The 26,526-nt window shown below is 32.6% G+C and overlaps 1 protein-coding gene across 1 annotated transcript; it reads right to left on the reverse strand.

The window, feature by feature from the left end:
• Positions 1 to 15,599: 15,599 nt before the first annotated feature.
• LOC142505410 (transcription factor bHLH106) lies at positions 15,600 to 16,905 on the reverse strand. Its single transcript, XM_075618381.1, has 2 exons — positions 16,547 to 16,905; positions 15,600 to 16,043 (listed from the first exon to the last, which is right to left on the reverse strand). Exons 1-2 carry the CDS (start codon positions 16,793 to 16,795, stop codon positions 15,618 to 15,620), a joined length of 675 nt encoding a protein of 224 aa, XP_075474496.1. The 5' UTR covers positions 16,796 to 16,905; the 3' UTR covers positions 15,600 to 15,617.
• Between the last annotated feature and the right edge of the window lie 9,621 nt (positions 16,906 to 26,526).

Here is a 26,526-nt window from a genome sequence, read left to right on the forward strand (position 1 = left end):
ATGCTTATATTATGTTTTATACATGTTTGATCGATTATGATCACTTGGAAGTTGGAAGCAGTATGCATTTTGACTCTGTATACCACACTTCGTTGATTTTTTTCAGCGACAATTTATTAAAAAAACTTTTTGTTAGTTAATGAAAATGACAATTTAAAAATTAGAATAGTAATTTGATTTCTGAAGTTGAAAACTTACATACACATATGATATTAAAGTTGTGTTTTAAAAGTAGATATCTTCTGTTCATATGATTTTTATCATTCGAACAATCTACTCTAGAAACGATGTCATCTTCATTAATTGAAATTTTACAGCGATGATTTATTATTGTATCTTTTTATGTAAAACTGCATAACACAAATTATCACAAATTTTATTTTATTCTTTTAATAGTTCTTTAAAAATTCGCGAATTATATATACACTCCACAATAATTACATAAAAAATGGAAAAAAACAATAATTAGTTTATTTAATCAATTTGATTAAAATACTATTTTCAACCAGTTTTTCATAAAAAACATTCAATTATAATTTGATAATTACCGTTTCTACAAGAAAATATCAACTAAATCAGATCTACCAAATTATTTTTCCCTCAACAAATTTGATGTTCAAACTAATTTATAATATTTTTATTTAACATAGAGTACGATCATTTAAAATTATCTTATATTACCATTTTTTGTCTCATAAACGTTGAACCACTGTTAAAAAATTAATAATTGATTCTTCATTTAATTATTTTACATATAAATTAATTTATATATGAAGCACAAAAAGTGATAAAAAAAATTAAAATTTTTAGTTAGCAAAAACATTTCTATGTGAAAAATATTTTAGGTGCAACATATTTATTTTTTGTTTTCATTATAAAAATCAGATACGACATAGTTCAAAATGTATCAACAAATAACTGATTTTGATATAGGGATGTTAACTTTTAATGTGACTCGAAAAAACCATAAATCCAAACTGAAAAATTTGAAAAGAAATTGAATCAAAATGAGATGCAAATCATTTTTTTATTCGCATATAAATATTAAAAATAAAGTTTATATTGTTCAAGTACGGATATATTTGTCAAAACTAAACCAACAAAATAATAAAATTTAATTAGATAATAAATAATTTCATTTTATTTTGTAATATTATATATTTCATATGAAAATAATTAGCCTTTATATTTCTTTTTTGTTTTTGATAATTATTATATTTCATATTTCTAAGTTTTACTATGTAAAAACATAATTCCACCATCATAGTAATAAAAAAATATTATTTCTCAGCATAGGCTCATTTCTTTAACTTTGAAAAAAAATTAAAAGAGACATATATAAGTTTACTTTTGCCTCAAGTTTAATATTCATACTCACGTATTTTACCATCAAATTAATCTTGCTTAATTTTTTTTTTTTTTTTTTTGCAAAAAACAGGGTACAATGATTAATGGATTGATTTTCTCAAATGTCAATTAATATTTTCGCAAGTTATTGGAAACCAATAAGTTGTATACAATATACAACTCTCTTATCAAATGCATAGACTCCAGATATTCAAATGTCAACCCCAAATTTGAGCTGAATTTACAAAAAAAATACCATAGTTTCATAGCTACCTCGGATGCTAAAGATGTCACACCTAACATTTAAATTCAAGGGATTTGACGAACTCGCCAATATCATGAATGCAAAAGAAGTTCTGCGTAAGTTCCCTTATCTTGAATAAATAATTTTTCGAACTGAAAATAGAAGTCATATTTCTCAGTATGTTGTAAAACAAACTTTCTTTCTTCATTTCCTAAATGTTTTTTTTTAGCAAAAATGACTAATGTGTGGTGTAAATCGAAAAAATGAAACAGATGCACAACATTTACAAACTACGCCTACAACTGCAATGATTTTTAACCCACTATGTGACATCACCAAAAAAATACAAACATGGTACATATTTCTGAATTTCTAACTCTTCGTATTTTTGAGTTATACATTTCATTGTATAAATTGTATGAACTTACTTATTTATTCACAAAAATTATTCTAGCATGACAGCTTTCTTTTTAAATATATAAAATGATGTTAGAAACTAGATAAAAACACTGAAAATTTTGTTTATTATAATATATGAATGATTAAAGACTATTATTTATAATAAATTTGTAGGTTGGATGCAGACCAAAAACAAGACAAGTTAAAAGAACTTTGAGTTACGAAGACACTCATAGACGCCAAACAAGTGACATTAGATGATGTAACAAAAAACCGAGCTATGTTGACGGATGTACTGCATTTACTATTTATGAATCTTAATAGTTTTAATTACTAAAATGATACAAAACAAAAACCAGATAATTTGCCCATGCTAAATATTAAAAGTTTTAACAACTAACATTCAAATTAAACCAAGATTCGAAATGCTTCTTATTTTTACATAGAACAACTACATTTGATACGGAGCAAGATAAAGGAAATCGAAAACAAAGCTACTCCATGGTATGAAACATGTGATCATTGTTTCCAAGCTGCTACAAAAACAAACAACAAAGCAAGTTGTGCCAATTGCATCAACTATCCAATTAAGATCATTCCAAGGTAATAAAAAATACCAATACCCGACCCAAGTTTAGTAAAAAAAAAAGAGATGATCACTACTTTACTTCTTTATGTTGCAGGTATAGAATAACAATCACAATTGAAGATGGGAATGAGACGGTAAGAATAACATTATTTGGAAAAGTTGCGGCATCTTTTGTTGGATGTTCTATTGAAGATTTCATTCAAATTCATGACCAGATATAAAAAAAAAAAAAACAAATGATTTTATATCTACATAAATAAAATATTTAGATTTTCAATCTAACAATAAAAATTTGCAATGCAAAATTTACCAAATAACCCATATAAAGATTTGCTAATTAAGTCAACCAAGCTCCACACATTCTTGTTCAAGTTGGATAATTCAGTAGAAATGCGTGATGGAGTGTTAAAGATTGTGGCAAAAAGCTATTGAGATACATGACAATTATCCAACAACAAATGTCAATATCAGGAAACAGAGATCTCGGAAGATTATCAAGCAAACTAAACAAAGCAATGTACCGCCAAAGGTAGAAAAGTCAAATGAATTAAGCATCAACAGAAACATAAAGATCCATGAAGATGAAGATGAAATAGAGATTCGAGATGACGAACCAATTGACGCCTACAAAAAAAGAGCTAAGAATATAAAAATCGATGGGTACAAAAAGATTTCAGGGGGTCTTCAAATCAAAGACAAGAAAATGTCATGATTTTATTTGTTACCAAATAATTATTTATTAATCTATTAATAGTTATTCTTATTGCAAAAATAATTCCAACATGTTTAAATAAGATTATTATATACAAATTATCTCTATTTCTCTACGTGCAACGCATGTGAATTTATCTAGTGATATTAAAATATACAGAAAGTTACTAATAATATAACACAGACTAGCCCATATGAGTTGGATATACTTGATGCCATATTTGTAAAGATTGATGACTGATATTTTTGTCCACTTATTATTCCATATATATTTGTAATGAAAATATTATGAAATTTTTTAAAAACCAAAAAATTATCATTTGGTTATTTATTGACATTAACAATTTACGTACATGTAAATCATAATCATAAGTGAAACCGAGCTTTAGCTCCAATGGTCTCACTTTGTTTTTCTTTGTAATGGATCAGGTTCGAGTCCTCCCAATGCTTTGAGTATGATTTAAAAAAAAAATCATAATCATAAGTTGGAACTATGCAAAAGAGGGGGGATGGGAAAAAGAGCTTTGACTATGCGTTTCAATGACAATAATAAATTAAATTTATTAACTTCAAACTGTGTAAACCAGACTTTTTATTTGAAGATTGGTGCTTTAAAAATTCATTGTGTTTATCATAAATTTATATCAATAAAATATCATTAAATAATTAAGAAGAAATTATAGAAAATGCTATCGAATTTGAGTAATTGCCATAAGTGAGCTTTCAAGGTCGAATGACCTTAGGATTTAAATAACATTTAAGAGAGTATTTAAAATCTTGACAAAAAATTGTGTGAGACGGTCTCACGGGTCGTATTTTGTGATACAGATATCTTATTTGGGTCATCCATGAAAAAATATTATTTTTTATGCTAAGATTATTACTTTTTAATATGAATATTGGTAGGGTTGACCCGTCTCACAGGATAAATATTTGTGAGATCGTCTCACAAAAGACATACTCTAAATTCTTTGGAAAAAAATGATTTTTCAATTTTTACTTTAAAAACCATTTTTATGGGTTTTTTAATCCTTAATTTAATTCAAATCCAGAATTTGGTCTCATTCTTATTCCGATTCTTCGAAATTGATTTTTGTAAATAATTTGAAATCTTTCTAAACACTTTTATCCTCGTTATTTTTTTACAATCCAAAATTACTATTTACATTTTGACAATACACTATGAAATTATATTTCTAGCAAGAATATTTTTTATATTTTATTAAAAATTAATATTATAATAACTTATTTACTAAAATTCTATCTTAAAATTTTATCTACCTTTTACTTTTATTTTTAAATAATACATATTTTTTATTTTTTTTCTGCTTCTTCACATTCTATAAATCGTTTAGGACTATATTGTAAGGGTAGGTCTCTTGTGAGACGGTCTCACGAATCTTTATCTGTGTGACGGGTCAACCATACCGATATTCACAATAAAAAATAATAATCTTAGCATAAAAAATAATATTTTTTCATGGATGACCGAAATAAGAGATCTGTCTCACAAAATACGACCCGTGAGATCGTTTCACACAAGTTTTTGTCATATTGTCAAGCCGTAAAATGATATTTGACTCGGATTCAAATCTTACGAATTCGTGAAAAATATAGGTATTTTGAAACAAAAAAAAAAAAAAGAAAAGAAGATAAATCAATATGTTGACTTATAATATCGAAACTGAAAAATTGGAATGGACTTTATTCGACTTTGTTACTTTTAATAAAGCAAATTTAAATTCTCGTAGTATGTCGCCTTTGATCGAATATTCACAAGAAAAGTGATATATATAACATCTTAAAATCATAATTTTTTAATGAAATATAAAATATATCTTCTTCAAAATATATACCGTTAAATTATATTAGAAATTCACTACATAGTCACTTATGCAATAATTATCTTAAAAATATTTCGGTACCTTTAGATGAAATTCATTGGATCGAAAGATTCGAAAGGATTTGATTTCAAACTCACGTCCGAAATCAATTGTATTCATTCGGTTTAAAATGGAATGAATGATTTGAAATATATTTTGTTACTCAAATATATGTGTATGCTTCAATTTCAATTTTTTTCAATCTAACAATTTAAAATCCATAGATTTCATACGTCGAGCGTACTCTTGATGCATGTTCACCCTAAGAGTGTCTTTCAGACGTTGGCGCAAACATCTAATAAAAATTTAAATCTGGTAACATAATTATCTACCAAGAGGCGCTTCACTCAATGAGAAAAAAATCGGGAGGTACAGGTTTTATGGCCGTCAAAATTGATCTCGACAAGGCATATGATAAACTCTCGTGGGACTTCATTAGAGACACGATAAATGAAGCTGGCTTCAGTCAGGAATGGGTCAGAAACACCAGGTCTTGCATTGAAACTCCTAGACTATCGATCCTTTGGAATGGAGAGCAACAGCAACTGGAATGGATCAAACCGGGGAGAGGAATTAGACAGGGTGATTCGATATCACCATACATCTTTGTGATTTGTATTGAGAGGTTAAGCCACCTAATCTGCCAAGCGGTTGAAAATGGCCACTGGAAAGCTATTAGACTCTCTAGAAATGGGCCTCCCTTATCGCACCTATTATTTGCGGATGACATAGTCCTATTTGCGGAGGCGTCAAACGAACAGCTGATACTTATTATGGAGATCTTAAACAAATTCTGCTCTTGTTCGGGAGAGACAGTGAACTTCCGGAAATCACACATATTTGTATCTAAAAATGTGAACAACACAGTGGCTACTAATCTGTCCTCCATCTCAGGGATCCCACTAACAACTGACCTTGGCAAATACCTGGGAGTGCCATCCATTCACGGCAGAGTCACTAGCAACATGTACAAACAAGTTCTGGACAGAATAAAAGCAAGGTTAGAGGGATGGAAAACAAAGTATCTAAGCTTCGCGGGACGCCAAGTACTAGTGAAATCCGTGCTTAATGCTATTCCCCTCTACTCCATGCAAACAAGTCTACTACCCCTGGGAATCTGCTCAGAAATCGAGAAAACGATCCGAAATTTCCTTTGGGGTGGAAGCAATGGAGAGCGCAAATGTCACCTTGTCAAATGGGAAACAGTAACAAAGCCTAAGGAGTTAGGAGATTTGGGAATCAGAAGGAATACATCCTATGAACCTAGCATTCATGACGAAACTAGGTTGGAGATTAATGGAAGAGCAAGGGAATCTTTGGGTACAGGTACTGAAGAATAAATACATACGCAGCGATTCCAACACCATTAAGATCCAATCAATCAGAGGAGCATCCAATGCATGGCAAGGCATCTCCAAAATTAACCATCTCCTGGAGAAGGGAAGAAAAAGAGTACTAAGAAATGGTAAATCTATATACTTCTGGATCGATAAATGGATAGGAAATGAACCGTTGAGCCTGTCCTTACTCAGCAACATTGACTCGGTGGAGAAGGAAAAAAAGGTGTATGATTACTGGATCAAGGGAGAAGGCTGGAATTGGGAAGAGTTACACGGGAAACTACCAACTCATGTGGAGAATGAATTGGCTGGGTACATGATCCATGAGGAGGAGAACATGGAGGACAACATTTGCTGGGGAAGCACCAAAAATGGGAAATTCACTATTAATTCAGCCTATGAACTAATCACGGACAAGCAGACAAATGACACCTCGTGGGAAGCCATTTGGAAATTGGAAGTGCCTGCGAAGATACAAGCCTTCATCTGGAAAGTCCGACATGGAAAGATAATGAGTAACTCCGAGAGAGTGAAAAGGGGCTTTACTACCAATGGGCTATGCATACAGTGTCAAAACGGCATGGAAGACGTCGATCATATTTTTCGTAAGTGCAAGGAAACTAGAAGAGTCTGGGATAGACTTATTCCCACTAAGAGCTTACTACAGAACCCGAACCTCAGCCTAGAGAATTGGTTGCGAACAAATTTGGACATGAGAAGATATAACAAAATGGAAATAGTGTGGAACAGGGCCTTTGCAATCACGCTACGGGGAATTTGGCATTGGCGAAACAAATTGGTATTCAACGGCAAGAAAGTTGATGTAAACACCAAAGTGGAGTGGGTCAAAAACAAGGTATCAGAAATCAAAGCAGCGTTCTCTTCGAAAAAAGTCATGCCAAACAACAATGCAAGATATGCCAACTGCATAGTTAGTTGGACACCCCCTCCCCTAGGGTGGAAATCACTAAATGTTGATGGAAGCTGCAACCACAAAACTCGAAAAGCTGGTGGAGGAGGTATTTTGAGGGATAAACTTGGGGACTGGATCTTGGGTTTTACCCACAACATTGGTTGGTGTTCGGTTGAGGAGGCAGAGCTTTGGGCGGTCCGCAAAGGGCTGGAATTAGCATGGAACTCGGGCTACAAGAAGATTGTACTTGGAATTGACTCAGCAAAGGTTGCGCAGTGGCTGAAAAAAGAAGACAAGATGGGCATAGCATATTTCAGAAGAATGATAGTGCGCTAGTCGTACTATGACGGGTGACCCCCTCTCTTGTAACCAAAAAAAAAAATATATATATATATATATATATATTATAGATAAATATAAAACTATATTTTATAAATAATTTAATTTACGTGAAGATACCGTGTGCATATACTTACTACCATATTTTATTAACGAAAGTCGTTGAAATAATTATGGTAATATTTGAATAAATTGATCTATTTTTTCCCACACAAATTTATCAAAAAAATATATTGTAGTGCTTAGCTAATTAAAAATAGGCAAAAAAATTGTGTGAGACGACGGTCTCACCGATCGTATTTTGTAAGACAGGGTTTTTATTTAGGTCATCCATGAAAAATATTACTTTTTATTGTGAATAGTAGAGTTGAATCATCTCACAGATAAATATTCGTGAGACCGTCTCACAAGAGTCCTAGTCTTAAATATATATATATATATATATATATATATATATATATTAATCCATTGATTAATTAACTTTTTAAGATTAGTGGAGCTTATTGGAGATCAGAGGCGGTGTAAGTATAAATTGATACGACGTGCCATCACACTTCATAATTAACAATAAATAAGTTTCATCCACCACGACTTCTACTTTACTAGTCAAGTTACTCTAATTTATTTATTTTTTAGATTTAGGTTAATATATTTTAATAAATAAAAAAGTTGTAGTTTTAATTTTGTAAGTTAACATTTTTTTTAATTTTATTCATGTGACTAGTTAAAATTTTGTTTTCGTCCACTGACTTTAATTTTTTTTATTGTCACCAGAAACCACTAGATCGATATAATATTATTTATTTTGATATTGATGATCTCCTACTTTGGGTGGGAAAAAATATCGAAATACCGAAATATCGAAAAATCGTACCGAAAAATACTGAACTTATCGAAAAAATCGGTATACCGAAAATTTCGGTACGGTATGAAATTTTCGGTATCGATATCGGTACAGAATATTTTTTTTTTCGTTATTTCGGTATATACCGAAATACCGAAAATAATTTTTTATTATTATTTTTTTTAAATTTAAGTTCGGTATACCGAAATATACCGACAATTTTTTCGGTATACGGACAAAATTTTCGGTGTCGGTACGATACCGGTATAAACTTTTTTCATACCGAAAATTCGGTATACCGAATGTGCGGTATACCGAATTTTCGATATCGGTATCGGTATAAAAAAATTTCATACCTATATTTTCGGTACGGTATATGGTACCGTAGTTCGGTACGGTACACCGTACCCACCTCTACTCCTACCTACAGGGCTGACATATAACTATAAAAAATTTATGTTGCACACATTGAAATTCATCTAACCAAATATAATGAGTAAAATAAAAAAAATCACTCAAAATTTCAAAATAAGAAAGCAAAAAACTTGTCTTTATTTTATTCATGTATATAATATATATTTTATTTTCATCAGATGATCTACGAAGAAGAATACTAATGTCAAATAAATGATATTAGATTGATTTAGTGATTTCAGATTAAAAAAATCCAAGTTATTAAATGAAAATCAAACTAAATTGATATTTATAAAACTAAAATTCAAAACAGATCAAATTGATAGAGAACTAAAATCGTAAAACAAATACAATGCTTCATTGAACAGTAGAGGACAAACAGAGAAGATGAGGCATGATAAAAAGAACCAACATGGGTGGAAGAGAGAATCGATCGCTTATATAATTTTCATTATAATTTCTTTTTAAAATAATCAGAACTACTGACTTTGTCCAAAATCCACACGACCGACCACAACCACTTTATTTTTTTAATACCATCAATTATTATTAGAGACAAAAACTTGTGTGAGAGGATCTCACAAGTCGTATTTCGTGAGACAAATCTCTTGGTTGGGTCATCCTTAAAAAAATATTACTTTTCATGCTAAGAGTATTACTTTTTATTGTGAATATCGATAGTGTTGACCCGTCTCATAGATAAAGATTCGTGAGACCGTCTCACAAGACACCTACTCATTATTAGAATCATGTAACACTCATGGAAGAGAAATATAATTTTCATATTAAATTTATTTTTTAAAATTAATTTTTCTATGTTATTATTTTGAATATTTAAATATGATTTTGACTTTCTAGATAATGTGATAATTATTGTGATAATTATGTTAAGATTTTTGTGATATTATATATTTGTTTAAAAAGAGTTTGTTTTTAATAAAACTCTTACTTTCCATATTGTATAGGTTTTCTTGTTGATAAACTCTAGGGCTATAAATAAGAGGATTCATCTTATGCAAATGGTGTTGATTTACGCAGAAACACATACATACTATTGCATTTTTGCACTCCATACACTTTAGAGAAAACAATCTACAAGGTTGTTGCTGATCGAAGAAGTGCTGAATCTGCGTGTTACCGCGATTGTTGGAGACATCTGCAGACAATAACTGTGAAGGAGTTGGCTGAAGATTTGTTTTTGTTGGTCCAGTTTTAACATCGTGTTTTGCTTCCTTATATATTGTTTTAATGTAGTTCTTTGTTTTAAAAAGCATTTTATTTTCTCAACATGTCGAGAAAATTAGTTTTTGATTAAAATCACTTGTGATAGTTTTGTATAAACTCGTTGGTTTTCAGTGATTATTTTTGCCCTGAAACATCGCGCAAGTATTTATAATTGTGCAAAATTTATTATGTTTCATCGTATTTATTTAAAGATAATTTGTATTACAAACTTATATATTCTATTGTATGTTGTCTGAAATATTGTAACATTTCACGTAACACTTAATTCTGATAAACACAAATTTATGGTCACATACGATCTTACTTGGTTTGCTATTAAACCAAATATAACCCATACATTACAGTTACGATGAATATATGCTAACAATATGAATCGAATCGAATCAAAATGAATTAAAATATTCGAGAGATTTATGTGGTTGGTGATGTGCATACATCCATGAAAGCATCGAAAAATTTCATTATTTGATGATGTATGAATCCGTAGTCATTATCTTTCGATGTGCATTAGGTAAACCTCTCAAAAATGCGACAAACTCGTCAGAGAAAGTGTTGTAGGAGGAATTGAACACATGACTATTGACCAAACGCTCATCTATTTTATCAACTCAGAGATAATAGAAAGTGGAAAAATTTCATTATTAAATGAATTAAAGTTACATCATCTTTATTTATACGACCCTAGATTAGGTATATAGAAATATTTAAGACAAAAATATTCTACACCATTCAAATCTTCGCACCCCCAACTAATCAGCGTTTCACCGCCACACTCTCCAACAAATATATATGATTCTATAATATAATGGGGAGCCCAATATTTATTTTTTTTATTTATTTATATGATAAAAACAAATGTAGAATTTGATATTTTAATAACTTTCTCCTCAACCCGTCTTAATATTATATATACACACTACGTTTATACATAATATATATATATATATATATATATATAATGAAATGGCAGTCCTAAAGTTTCATAAATGGCATTAAAATGATATTAATAAGGAGAGGACTGCCATTTAAACCCCCACAACTACAAACTAATTTGCTTGGGAGTTTTTTATTTTTTTAAGGGAGCTACGTATAGATTTCGAGATCTAACTAAAGCCGAAATTTTTGTTGAAAACATTTTTTCGACTTAGCTATATTCAATTGTATTTTAAAATCGACTAAACAAAAGAAAAATTGTAATTTTACTTTCATATATTTGTTTGCGATTTTGATTCTATATAATATAAAATATCAATTTAGTCCTTAGGCTAGTGCTGCTCGGTGTCACATTAGAACCATGTTGTCAATATGATCAAAATTGTAAGAAAAAAACAAATATAACATGTTGGGTGTAATAAGTTGTCCCTGCTTGGTAGAGCGATTGAACCGTGGTGCTTGAGCTGCTATGCAGTTTAAAATATTTGAGTTGCACCATTACCACCAGCTATAACTTTTAGTAAAGCGATAAACTTTCAGTTCTACAATTGGTATCAGAGTCAAGGTCACGAGTACGATTCTCATTGATTGCAAGGAGTGCAATTATTGGGATGGAGATTATTGGGTGCAATAATTGTCTCTGCTTGGCAGAGTGATCGAGATTGTACTACATAACAGACTAAACCTAAACATGTATTTCGAGCTACAACTATATTTAACTGGCTACAACTATATTTCTATCAAAAGTCCAATAGCATGAACATGTGTTTCGAGTTACTATGTTTTCTATCAAAAGTCCAAATTCCATTAAATTACTACAAACTTGACTCGATTCTTCAAAAGCTTTATTCCATTTTTCGCCTTTTATATTATTTTTATAATTTTTTTAAAAAAAAAATTACGATGGAGCTTTGTGATAATTGACAAATAAAATTTTATTCTCAGATACCCTCTATCCTCCATATCTTCTTCTCTTTTTATTCCAAAGAACAAAGATGATTTAAAAAGAGATACAAAAGGTTGTCTGGATATATTCTCGGACAAATGATTTGATTCGCACACATTTTATACATGTAAAATACACATATTTACATATAATAATTATTCATAAATATAAAATGTTGCATTTATGTACAATTTTCCTATAAATTCAAATTATTTTATCGATTCTAAATGATACAAAACTCATTTTTCTAACAACTCATATATCACATTTCAGGTACCCTTCCAAAAATAATAATCGTCGATTCTAAACTATCGTCCTTCTAATAATTACACAAACTTACCATTAAAAATACCTAAAACATGATATATTAACTACAAAAGAACAAATGTTTAACGCTATATAAAAAAATTATAGCGAGTGATAATATCTCAAGTCAGACTACTTAAACATCAATTTATGTTCCAACCACCCATCCAATAAAGACAACGATGATTCAATATTCGCAACACATAAATTTTACTTTTACTTTTTACCATCGTTATGTGATTTTTAGGTGGCCTCCATAAACATAATGGACATGGAGAATCCTCTAGCTATCTTGGTTAATGGTGGGGGACTGCAAAATGGACCATAGGGTTTTATGGTCATTGAAATTCTTGCCCCTTAATTTATGCAACTTAATTGAGGGTCTCGGATTAGTGTAATGATTCGGCATTATTGTTCATAAATAATTTGTACCATCGGTTATCGAGTTTTGAATGTTTTCGGGAAAATAACGTATTGATCGGATAGTGCTGACATGACATCGACGCGACATTGTTTGCATGCAAGTACCTTATCAACATTCTCGCTGAAAAAATAATCAAAAACATATGGACAACAACTTAATTTATAGCATAGAGATGACCAAAATCGTCAAAATTATATATAAATCATGTTCAGTTCTGTGCTCACCTAGTGCATGTACAGACATATGTAGTGTGAGATGGGTACGGTTGATGGACATCATATCAAAATTATATATATTGAAATTATTAATTTTCTAATATTTTTTTCAAATATATATTAGCTATTTCGATATTTGTACTAAGATATATTATTATTACTTTTGAAAGAGTTGATATTTACACTTCAGAGTATGTCTCTTGTGAGAGGGTCTCACGAATCTTTATCTGTGAGACGAGTCAACTCTTTCGATATTCACAATAAAAAGTAATACTCTTAGCATAAAAAGTAATATTTTTCATGGATGACCTAAATAAGATATCTGTCTCACAAAATACGACCCATGAGACCGTCTCACATAAGTTTTTGCATACGCTTCATTTGTTGTCATTTGTATTATAATACAAAATAGTTTTAAATATATATGCTACATTTTTAACTTTATAGTAAATAACTTTTCTTTGTATGCATATGGTTTGCGTCATTCTCATACACGTGAAATTAAAATATTAAATGGACCAAGTTTTAGGATGGGCCGGCCCAAATCAAAAATATTTTTTCAGTTATTTCTCTCGCTACATAGCCATGTGTCTAATTAATTTAACACAAAATAATTGTTAGATTACTCAAAATATATAATCCATATTCTAAAATATACATATTTAATATATTTATTATATATAATATAATAGCTCAACACCCTAAAATAATCATTCATGATCATAGTATAATCTTGAATTTGTCTAAAAAACTATTTAATGCAATATAATTGGTTAATTACATGCATGAACACTTCTTTTTCGTTAATAAAATAACATTAATATTTCGATTCCGGAAAAAAATTAAAATGTTTTGTGATCTTTGATCTTTAATATTAAACATCATTTATATCAAAATAATTTTATAATATAAATATATTAGGTTCATCACATACATAATATTCGTGTATTATGTTACACACATAATACGTGTGTGTCAACGGCTAATATGTACAAGCGGAATCAATTTTTTTGAAAAACATGTGCATTGAATGATACTTTGGCGACTATGTTTATTCAAAAAGATTTGAATTACACTTTGAAGTTCAATTATGATTTTGTTGAATTAATTAGTCGCTAATCCGACGATTTGGTACAAATCCCATATTTGTTTTTGATGATAATTAATAGTATATTGATGTAATTATCGGGCAACGATTATCCATGTTAGAACAACAATTAGAGCTTAGTATTTTGACTGTTATACGATTTAATATATTTTGATCATCATCGATGTAATAATAATAAAATATCATTTTAAAATATTATATATTTATAAAGCATAAAAATAATATTTTTTTTTAAAAAAAATAGCAATGGGAGCTTAGCCCGCCATGCAACACCCGACAATTCCTTGAATGCGTGCCGCCAATTGTCGGCTGCGTGAGCTTGTTGCCCGACCACAGCTCCGGTCGGTCTCCTAACCCTCACTTTATGTCAATTCGGGAGCCATTTTTATTTATTTATTTCACTTGATTATAATAAATAATTAAATGAATTGAATATCTTTTATTTATTTATTTACGTTAATCTTAAAATTATTTATGTATGATTTGAGAAAATTGTGAAACTAAAGTTCAATGCGTGCGATTAAACTATATATGCTTTTTTTAAGCAAAAATTCTGATTTGTTTCGAGATGGATGCCTAAGATTTGGTGTTTTTCAAATTTTATTGAACTATTTTTTTTACTATATAGTGTAATTAATTAAATTGAGCTTGTTAATAACAAATTAATTAAATAAAAATATATAAAAGTAGGGGAAAAATATCGTAAAATAATAATCATGGCAATGCGTGCAAAAAATGAATTTTAATTAATAAAATTTTAATTTCTTACGTTATAAGAAATAAATTTTTTATAAATTAAGAGAGAAAATGTTCACAAAATATTGAATGCCAAATTTGTTTTGGTCCTGTTTATAAAGTTCAAACTATTTGCATGTGGTTTTTTTTTTTTTTTTAATGAAGAAGGGATTTGTTACATTAATATTATGGAAAACTACATTTTTGGTTCTCTATGTTTGTCCCTATACGAATTTTTTACGTCGTACAAATTACAATCTTAGTCTGTTATATTTATTTTTGATAATTTTAGTCATTTTTTCATTTTTTCAACATGACGTCAATGTGTATCTGACGTGTATACTATCACATCAATACTCATTATGAAAAATAACTTAAATTTCCAAAAATCAAAAGTCAATCGATTAAGGTTGAAATTTGAAAATATAAAAGAGCAAAATCGCAAAGAGAACATTAACACGCATGACCAAAAATGCAATTTTTGTTCTATATTTTGTTAAGAAACGAGTTTTATAAAAAAAATCAGACAGTTTCGTCATATGTGTTTGCTTATATGCAATTTTGATTTTCTATATTATCAAATTTTACTTTTAATCGTGTAATAGTTACATATCTTTTCAATTATCTAAAATTTAGATAAACCTCGATGGTAATAACAAATTCAAACACACCAAAAACTCATTCATGAAAATGAATCAAACCTTCTCCTCCTCTTCAAATTTCCTCCATCGTCACGATTAACCGAACTCAAAACCAATCTTTCCAGCTCCTCTCTCAGAAACAAACAAGATTCATCCATCGAATTCTTCTCCCCTTTCAAAATTATCACGTTTTTTATTCTCCCTCCTAAAGTCACCATTTCAGCCCTCAAAGGGATCAGATTCATCGACTTAATTATGCCGATCAATTCGGGTATGAGATCAACACGATCTTCGCAGCAAAGGGATGCTCTAACCACCGATTTTCCATGGAAATTGTCGTCGTGTGTGACTGCGACTTCATCTGATTCAGAAGGCATTGTTTGATCAAACTGCATGATTTGTGAGGTTTGATGGTTTAGTTCTTTCACGCGTTGAACTACGTGAGCTAGCAGTGAAGCTTTGTCTGTCTGCAACGGTCAGATAATTAATTTGAATCTCGCAAAAATATGATTTTTTGTAAAGTTAGACTACTTTTTTCCAAAAGAATGAATGATCATGAGCTTTCATCTTTAATTTGTGATAAAAAAATTCAAAAGCTTATTTTCTTTTTATGTTTAGAAACTTGCAGTAATGTTTTCTGTTCGTACCCCAAAAAAAAAAAATTCATGATAAATTTTATTAATTGAAAATAATTTAAAGTACTCTCCAAAGGGTTCAAGGACAACAATTTCTTGATTCAAAGGATCATACTGTGAACTCCTGAGTTCAAATTATGTGAGAACCAAGATTTAAAAACCAAAGGCAATAAATCCATTAACTAACCAAAATCCGCATCTCGTTTATAAAAATCATCCAAAATAAATCTTGTCAAGATCGAAACTTGCAAGCATAAAAACAACACCCGTCACATTTTTTTAAGAAAAGACTTGATAAAAACATTCCAAAACTTGAAATGATAAATTTGACTTACTTTAGAACTACAAGGAAGAATATCTCTCAGCCTATCAAGATGAGAATTAATCCTCTTCCTACGTTTCCTCTCAGCTTCTCTGTGATTCTCAGCAGCAGCCAGACCCCGGGCCTGATCAGGTCTGTCCACAAGTTCCGGCACTTCCGATGAGCAACAAAGGCTCTGCGTCTCCGGAAAACAGTAACTCAAACCATTTTCAGACAAGAACCGATGAAGGGCTGAGATCTCCTGCGAGTTTCTCTGCTGCATGATGAAAGTTTTTTGGGGATTAATCGATTATTAATTAGGGTTTGGTGGTGGAAGTTTTCCACGACTCATGCTCGTTTTAGTATTTTTTTTTCCTGACTGTTTGCTTCGCTTTTTAAATTTTATTATTTAATGTAATCATTTGTGTCGGGCATGCGTTTTGCTGCAACTTTTTAATAGCTTTTTCTTGATATCATAACATTTTAGTTCAAATCTATAATATATCGATTATTGACATTCCGAGTTTAAATATCCAAACAAAATTATTTTTTGTCTTCTAATTTACATTTTTTTTTATTTTTAGTCTCGTTATAAGTTAATTAATAGTCTTTGTAATAAACATTTATACAAATAATTGTCGATCCCATGTTTACTTAAAATATACTTTTTATTTTAAGCAATGAGGGTTTTTTCAAAACAAATTGATGACGTGTGTACTTAGATTGATTCATTCAAAAAATGTAAGCATTTGATGACATAGAGCACACTCGACGTCGCTGATACGTAGAAAGAAATTTTCCCTCAAACGTTTGGGGTATTTTTGGTAACATGAGAGCAATTCGAGAACGAAGATGTAGTATGAGGAGGCACTGGAAGCAACTTGATGGGTTGCAAAATAAAGATGCACCAAAGAGAAAGTCATACAAGGGAGTAAGCCAAGATGATTAGAATTTTCTTTATGATTAATTTGTAAATAAGAAACAAATAGTTAGTAATAATTAGATTAATTGATAAATATTTTATTATTACTTTCACTACTATTATTCTTTAATTTTGGAGGAAAAATCTGAGAAGAATACAAATAATCGATTTTGTTGACCATTTGAAGGCGCTCATGGATCGAAGACTTTGGTTCAACATTATCACGCTGCTGTAAGTTTTATTATAAAATAATATTTATTTTTACATTTTATATGATAATAACTGTTTTATTTTTTAAGGCATATCCTGTGACGGGAGAGCTTCAGAGCGTGATCGTCACCTTTGAGCAATTGTTGTTTCACAAAGGAGGAAAATGGAAGAATGATTGGGCTGCACAAAAATTTGTAAGTATCTTTTACCATTTTTTTAAGGGAGTCATGAATACTAATTGTTTTATTTGTGACTTTACCAATTTTTCCATCTCGATGTATATGTGTTTTGGTTTTCTTATGTTCAGTGGTGTATACATTTTCTGGGTTTTGTTATTGGTGATTTTGAGTATCATTCCTTCAAATAGTTTGTTTATTTTATGCTTTTGGATTTTTTGGCATGGTCAAGCTTCTTTGCTTGGATAAGAGAAAATAATAGATTGAAACTGGTTGCAAATAATTGCTAATTTTGGTGAATATTAGATTTTAGATGTCAAAATGCTTTATTGTTTAGTTTTACAACGTATTTTCTCTTTTTTCCATTATATTTTTAATAACAATGATTTTTTTAAGTACTAATAATTAAATTTCTTTTAAGGCTGAAATGGTGGAAGTTCGATCGACTCAGCCAGAGGATGAAGTGTCTGTATCTACTATTGATAATGTGCATCAGCCCAAAGATGCTAATATCATGACGCAAATCTTAGGCTCGCGATCTTGCTACGTCAATGGTTTAGGTCCATTACCTAAACTATTTATAGTGGGTGATCCTACAGCCACAAACATCAGGTCAAAACATAATGATGATGGTGAAAAATTATGGCTCTGTAACAAAAGATCGATGAGCAAAAACAGACTATAGATGAGCAATAATAGACTATAGATGAGCAACAACAAAAATTTGATTCATTATTGCAACATTACAACATATCATTCCTGGTTTCTCTTTCCAGCCTCGACTGACAGGCTCTTCGACTTGATCTCCTCCATCACTTCTCTCACCTCCAACAACGATTATGTAGTTTTTTTTTTTGCAACATTATCTAATTAGTGTTTGAGTAGATTTGTTTTTGGACATTATTTGATTAGTTTATTTTCTTTTTTAAAAAATATTTGATTATTGAATAAAAAATTACACATCTATTAAATTTTGCTATATATAATTATTATATTTGATATTCATATTTAATAGACAAAAATAATATTAATGACACATTTTGACAATGCTTTTATAGTGTCGGCAAATGAGGATTAATAAAAAAATAGAAAAATTGGTAACACTAAGGGATTCGCCAAATGTCTAATATCTTAATATAAGAAAATCGAATCAAAAAATACATTTATCGACGCAAGGAAGGCGTCGTCACATGATAATATCCTTTGGCGACGTGTAGCATCAGTGTCACGAAATGCGTACATTGATAGTGGTGTTTTACTTTCCACATCGCCAAAGGCCGATTGAAATTTGCCTACAAACAATTTGCGACGCAACTCGGCGAAGAGTTTTGGTGTCGCCAAATATTCGACGGCATGTTTCAATTACACCTCGTCATTGGTCAACGTCGCCAAATGTAAAATTTCTTGTAGAAGTCAAAATTATGTTATAGTGGATATGTGTATATATATACACAAAACAAATTTTTGAGTTCAAAATCAACAACAATTTATCAAAAAACTAATATGTCTTCACACAAAAATCAATCTTTATCATAGTTTTTTTCAATTAAATAACACGTGGTTGTGTTTAATATAAGAATTTGCATTGATTGTACCATAATTTCTTCTATTTTTAAATCATATTTGAATAATTTTTTATTCTCAAAGAAGAAGATAGAGAGTATATGTATTGAGAGTACCATTAAAAGCACGCCGTCAATAGTAGTATTTATGGCATCCTATCCATGTGCGTTTTTAATATTATTATAGCTCATACAAACAACGACGTACAAAACTCATATTTGTTGTAGTGATTCATCAGTCGCTCATTCAATGGCCTCTGAGAGATAGGAGCGAGAAGTAACATGTGTAAGGATAGATTCAGGAATATTGTTGATAAAATAATCATGTGTACAATTTTAAAAGCTTATGGTATTTTTCACATCAAAATTAGGGGGTCATCCTTGTTGGTCTCACGTGCGGAATTTGAGATAATAAAACCCGAAAATAAAGAATAAACTGGACATCGAGATTTACGTGGAAAACCCCTAAAAATTATTAGGGTAAAAACCACGGGCAAGATGAAAAGAATTTCACTATAATATTTTGTGGTGTACAACTCACTCACTGTGTTTCCAAAGAGAACACACACTCTCTTAATACAGGAGAACAAAACACCTCACAAATATTATAGAACTAAGTACTCAAATGCTTATAAGATGAGAGAAAACTCGAAGAAGAGATAATTTGAAATGAAGGAATGTGGCACCTATTTATAGTCGAATTTCGAGTGTGAAACCGCGTAAGAAAAACGCGTTCTTTGAATTGTCCGAAACTTTCTCTATACAAATAGCCAACCACCACTTGTTATTTCCGTCCAATTTGACAACCCACAAAGTTTTTGTCAAACTTCATTTAATGTTCTTGTCGACATTTCTCCCACTTGGATATTAGATTGAGAATCAAACATATCTCCACACATCTTTTCAATCTTGCCTTTTCCTGCTGCTTACGTTTCTGCTAGACCACTTGAGGATCTACACCACTCAAAATTTTCAATATTCAGTGGCTTGGTCAGAACATTAGCTATGTTGTCCTTCATATGGATCTTCTGCATATCCACGCTTCCTTCTTCTAATACTTCCCGTACAAAGTGAAATTGTACTCCAATGTGTTTAGTTCTGGAATGAAAGGCTGGATTTCTTGTGATGTGCAAGGCACTCTGACTATCACAAAACAAATGAACATTCTCTTGTTTGTGTCCGATCTCCTCCAATAACCTTTTAATCCATATTGCCTCCTTGCAAGCTTGAGTAGCTGTCATGTATTCTGCCTCCGTTGTAGATAACGCCACAACTGTCTGCAGTTTTGAAACACAGCTTACAGCTCCCCTCGCAAGTGTAAACACATAACCAGTAGTAGATTTTCTTTTATCAGGATCACCTGCATAATCTGAATCGACACAGCCCATGAGTGTAAAATCCGATCCTCCATAACATAATGCAGCATTCGGGGTACCCTTAATGTATCTAAGAATCCTCTTAACAGTGCTCCAATGCTCTCTTCCAGGATTCGCCATATACCGACTAACTGCTCCCACTGCTTGAGCAATATCCGGTCTTGTACAGATCATGGCGAACATCAGACTTCTCACTGCTGATGCATATGGTACTCGAGACATCTCCATCCTCTCTGCTTCACTGTTAGGACACATCTCAGAGGATAACTTGAAGTTAACAGGAAGAGGGGTCGAGATTGGCTTACTATCTTGCATGTTGAAGCGTTACAAGACTTTTTTCAAATAATTTCTCTGTGGAAGCCAAATCTTTCTATTACTTCTATCTCGGTGAACTTGCATCCCTATAATCTTTTTTGCTGGTCCCAAGTCCTTCATATCAAATTTCCTAGCCAACTGTACCTTCAATCCTTGGACCTGATCTTTGTTGGGGCCTGCTACCAACATGTCGTCCACATACAACAGCAAAATGATATAATAATCACCAGACCTCTTGAAATACGTACAAGGGTCTGCACTCAGTCTGTTGTATTCAAGGCTCATGATATAGGAATCAAATCTCTTGTACCAACACCTCGGCTCCTGTTTGAAACCGTACAGAGATTTCTTCAACCTGCAAACCAAGTTCTCTTTGCCTATTTCTGCAAAACCTTCTGGCTGGAGCATATAGATTTCTTCTTCAAGATCTCCATGAAGAAATGCTATTTTTACATCTAGCTGTTCTAGATGTAGGTCAAACACCGCACACAATGCCAACACCACTCTGACTGTTGTAAGCCGAACCACAGGAGAAAATATCTCATTGAAGTCAATGCCTTCTTTCTGAGCATACCCTTTTACCACCAATCTAGCACGATACTGCTCCACTTGGTTATGGCCATCACGCTTGATCTTATAGACCCATCTGTTTTCAATGGCTTTCCTTCCTCGTGGTAGTGTAACAAGATCCCAAGTTTTATTTCTGTCTAATGTCTCCAACTCTTCTTGCATTGCTATCATCCACAATGATACATCCGAGCTTTGAGTAGCCTCGTGGAAACTCGATGGCTCACCATCCTCTGATAATAGATAATATGCAATGTTGCTTTCAGTGACATAATCTGAAAGCCAACCTGGTGGTCTTCTGTCTCGAGTTGACTGCCTCACATTGGAAACCTCATACTCAACATGCTCTTGTTCTTCGTGCTCTGGTACTGCTTCTCAAGAAACTTGACCTTCGTCTGTCTTATTTTCCACCTGAAAAATAGTAGTTTCCGAACTCGGTGTGCCTTTGTATCTCTTTACTTTATCTTCCTCGAAGATAACATCCTGCTGATGACAAGCTTGTGAACAATAGGATCCCACAAGCGAAACCCCTTATGTAATGCCCTAGATGGTCATATTTAAATGCAAAGATGAAATGTTGCTTGAAGGGAGACCGCCCCCGCGCCTAGAGAAGCATCGCACCCGCGGTGCATGGACAGAAAGTTGGCCAATTTTACAGTAGGGTCACCGCACCCGCGGTCCAAGAAAGAGTGCACCCGCGGTTGATGGACAGAGAGTTGGAAAGTATTTACAGAAATGACACCGCACCTGCGGTGCAGAACTGACCGCACCCGCGGTCGACGTTTATGCAAATATGGATGGACAGCCGAAGCTTGAGCGCAGCCGCGGTTCATGAACTACCGCACCCGCGGTCATACGTGTTACTTGAAAAATATGACACTTGCCCCTCAACATGCAAGATATATATATTATGTGTCTTCATTTCCTCTCCTGGACAGCTGAGAATCGAGAGGGAGAAGGGATCAAGGAAAAGGAAAGTTCTTCCACTTTTGAAGCTAGCTTGTACAAGATTTTTACATCCAAACTTTAGTCCGATTTTGGTTTTGAGTTCCTCTCATCACTAGCTACAAGAAGATGTAAGTTTCATTCAATTCCAGCACATTTTGATATATATGTGTTAGGAGAAGGATGAATTGAGTTCTATAATATGTTCTTGAGATTATTGATATCGTAGAAACGCAACCGGATCGAAGAACGGACGTTGTATGCTATAGTTATTATTTTCCAGCATGTTTAGAATTAAATATGCAGATTTTGAGTACTATCATGTGCTTATGATGATGATTATGAGTTGAGAATTATGAATTGGTGATATATGTTGAGAGATAGATTGACCGGTATTGAGAAATTACGTTGATATGCCGTCAAATGGTACCGAGGTCAAGTATTGAATTGGATATGTGTTGATTGAGATTAGAGATTGATAGAATATGTATCAACATTTCCATTTCAGATTTGATAGTGACAGATTCGTCATCGAGACTTCGACATCGACAGACATTGTGCGACGAAAGGTATAATGCATGTTTTGTTTGGGGAAGACACAACTCAAATGAGATTCAACTTGAGTTTCCCAACCAAATCACATACTAGAATTGTTGTTTATCTTTTGATATGATTATGATTTGTTTATAGATTTATATTCAAATCTCTTGATATGATGCTGTCTTGTTTATAGATTTATATTCAAGCCTTTGAGATAGGAGAGTCATCGACAGACTTGCCAAACTAGATGTTCGGTGGTATCGACGCTTCGGATCAGATTCACTCCGATTGTAGACATTCGATACAGACATGACCGAAGTCTAGGAATAAGACGTACAGTTACCCCGATTGGGAGGGTAGGTGACAGACAGTGACGTCTTACTCACACCGGGATCCCTAGAGTAGAGTCGAGTCGAGTCAAGACATGATTTGATTTGTATTGCATGTTTATATAGATTGGTTTCATAGACTATGAAGCCCATTATTATTGCTTTGATTCATGATTTATGATTATGTATCAGCATGTATACATGTTTTATACTGAAATTTGTTCTCACCGGAGTTTCCGGCTGTTGTTATGTCAGTATGTGTGCATAACAACAGGTGGGGCAGGATCAGGGTCGCGGCAGAGGTGAGAGATGGACATAGCGTGGTGATCACGGGCGTAGCAGATGAACTAGTAGTTGTACTTTTGATATGTACTGTATTTAATTACTGGTTTGTATCATATGAATAAAACGAGGCATGTATATTATGTTTGTTGTAATGAAATGAATATAGAATTATCTGGTGCTTGAGTTATAAACATTTGATTTAATGTTAAAAGCAAAATTTTGACCCGTAATTTTGAACAATGATCCGACTAATCCCGAGAAGAATTGAGTTAGAGCCCGGGTCCCCACACCTTAACTCCATCAGCATAGCCCAAGAAGATACATTTTCTGGATTTTGAGTCCAACTTCGATCTTTCTTGCTCATTGTACAGAACGTACACAGGACTTCCAAATGTATGCAAATGAGAATAATTCGCCGGCTTCCCAGTCCACATCTCCATCGGAGTCTTCATATCAATCGCCACTGAAGGAGAACGATTGATAATATAACAAGCGGTTCTGACTGCTTCCGCCCAAAATGATTTTTCTAGACCCGCAGTCCTCAACATAGCTCTTGTTCTGTCCAACAAGATTCTGTTCATCCGCTCCGTCACTCCATTCTGTTGAGGTGTGTAAGCCGTCGTAAATTGTCTCTTGATGCCCTCATGTTGACAATATGCATCAAATTCATCACTGGTATATTATCCTCTATTGTCAGTCCTTAAACACTTGATTTTCTTTCCTGAATCAAGTTCAACTCGCGCTTTGAAATCTTTGAAGATATGGAAAACATCTGATTTCTTCTTGATTGGATACACCCAACATCTCCTAGGGAAATCATCAATGAACGAGACAAAGTATCTCGCTCCTCCTAGGGATACAACCGGTGCTTGCCAAACATCCGAATGAATCAGCTCCAATATACTTTTACTCCTTGCAGTAGACGTGCCAAACTCTAATCTGTGTTGTTTACTGGTAACACAATGCTCACAAAAGGGCAGTGACACTTTTGTAAGTCCCGGCAGCAGCTTTCGTTCTGAGAGAATTTTCAACCCCCGTTCTGACATGTGCCCGAGCTTTCTATGCCATAACACTGTTAATTCTTGTGAACCAATTGATGCAACAGCTAGTTCTGTCTCTTTGTGTGTTTCTCCCAAAAGTACATATAGATTTGCAGCAACTTTTTCCGCCTTCATAACCACAAACGCTCCCTTCACAATTTTCATGATCCCGTTCTCGATCCGAGTTTTGCACCCGATATCATCCAATTGCCCCAAAGACACAAGATTTTTCATCAATCCTTTCACATGTCGTACCTCCTGTATGATGCAAATGATGCCATCAAACATTTTAATTTTGATAGTACCGACCCCAGCGATTTTCAAGGCATGATCATTTCCCATGAATACAGATCCTCCTGAGACTGGTTCATAATGATCAAACCATTCTCTCCGAGACGTCATGTGCCACGTCGCTCCTGAATCCATAATCCATGTGTCACAAAATTTGTGTCTGCCTTCTACAACAGTTGCTGCTTCGCTGAATAATATTTCACCACTGCCTGAAGTACTGGCCACATTTCCTTGAGAGCTTTTATCGATACTCGTACACTCTTTCTTGAAGTGCCTTTTACCGCCACATTTAAAACAGTAAATATTTTTCTTCTTACTTCTCGACTTTGATCTACCCCGTCTTTGGCTCCCACTGGAGTCACGGTCCATAAATCTTCCTTTTATCATCGGCAAAGCCTATGCCTGCTTCGAAATTACCAACATGTCTTCCTTATTCTTGCGCCGGCTTTCTTCTCCGAGAACCGCAGTTAAGACATCGTCGAATCTTAGAAAGCCCATAAGAATATTGTTGGTAATGTTGATGATAAGTTGATCATATGAATCTGGTAGACTTTGAAGTAGAAGCTCCGCACGTTCATTTTTCCCTATTTTATGTTCCATGGAAGTGAGTTGGGCAAATAGAATATTTAATGTGTTGATATGGTCGGTCATCGATGAGGATTCCGTCATCCGAAGAGTATAAATCATTCTCTTTAGGAAAATCATGTTGTGTAGCGACTTGACCTCGTACATCTTTGTCAGAGTATCCCAGATAACTTTGGCAGTTTTTATCTCAGAGATACTTGACAAAACTTCGTCAGCTATAGCCAAGTGTAAATTGGCAACAACATTATTATTCATCTCATTCCACTTTCCATCATCTATAATCTCCACCAGTCTATCTCCAATAGCCGACAAGCAATTTTCCTCTCTTAAAACTGCTTGTATCTTTATTTTCAACAGCATAAAATTGATTCCGTTGAACTTTGCTATCTCGTACCTTCCCGCCATTATGCCTACAACAATTTTAGTAGACTGGACAAAATAATACCGCCTTAAATAAAAAATCTCAAAAAATCTTTTTTGATGTGGAAGATCAGTCTAGGCCGCAACCACAGAGCATACTCAGAATTTTAAGAAATTTTAAACCAAGGCTCTGATACCATTTGTTGGTCCCACGTGCGAATTTGAGATAATAAAACTCGAAAATAAAGAATAAACTGGACACCGAGATTTACGTGGAAAACCCCTAAAAATTATTAGGGTAAAAACCACGGGTAAGATGAAAAGAATTTCACTATAATATTTTGTGGTGTACAACTCACTCACTGTGTTTCCAAAGATAACACACACTCTCTTAATACATGAGAACAAAACACCTCACAAATATTATAGAACTAAACACTCAAATTTTATGAGATGAGAGAAAACTCGAAGAATGTATAATTTGAAATGAAGGAATGTGGCATCTATTTAT

Source organism: Primulina tabacum, chromosome 10, assembly GCF_025594145.1.
Source record: "Primulina tabacum isolate GXHZ01 chromosome 10, ASM2559414v2, whole genome shotgun sequence".
NCBI classification, from domain to species: Eukaryota; Viridiplantae; Streptophyta; class Magnoliopsida; order Lamiales; family Gesneriaceae; genus Primulina; species Primulina tabacum.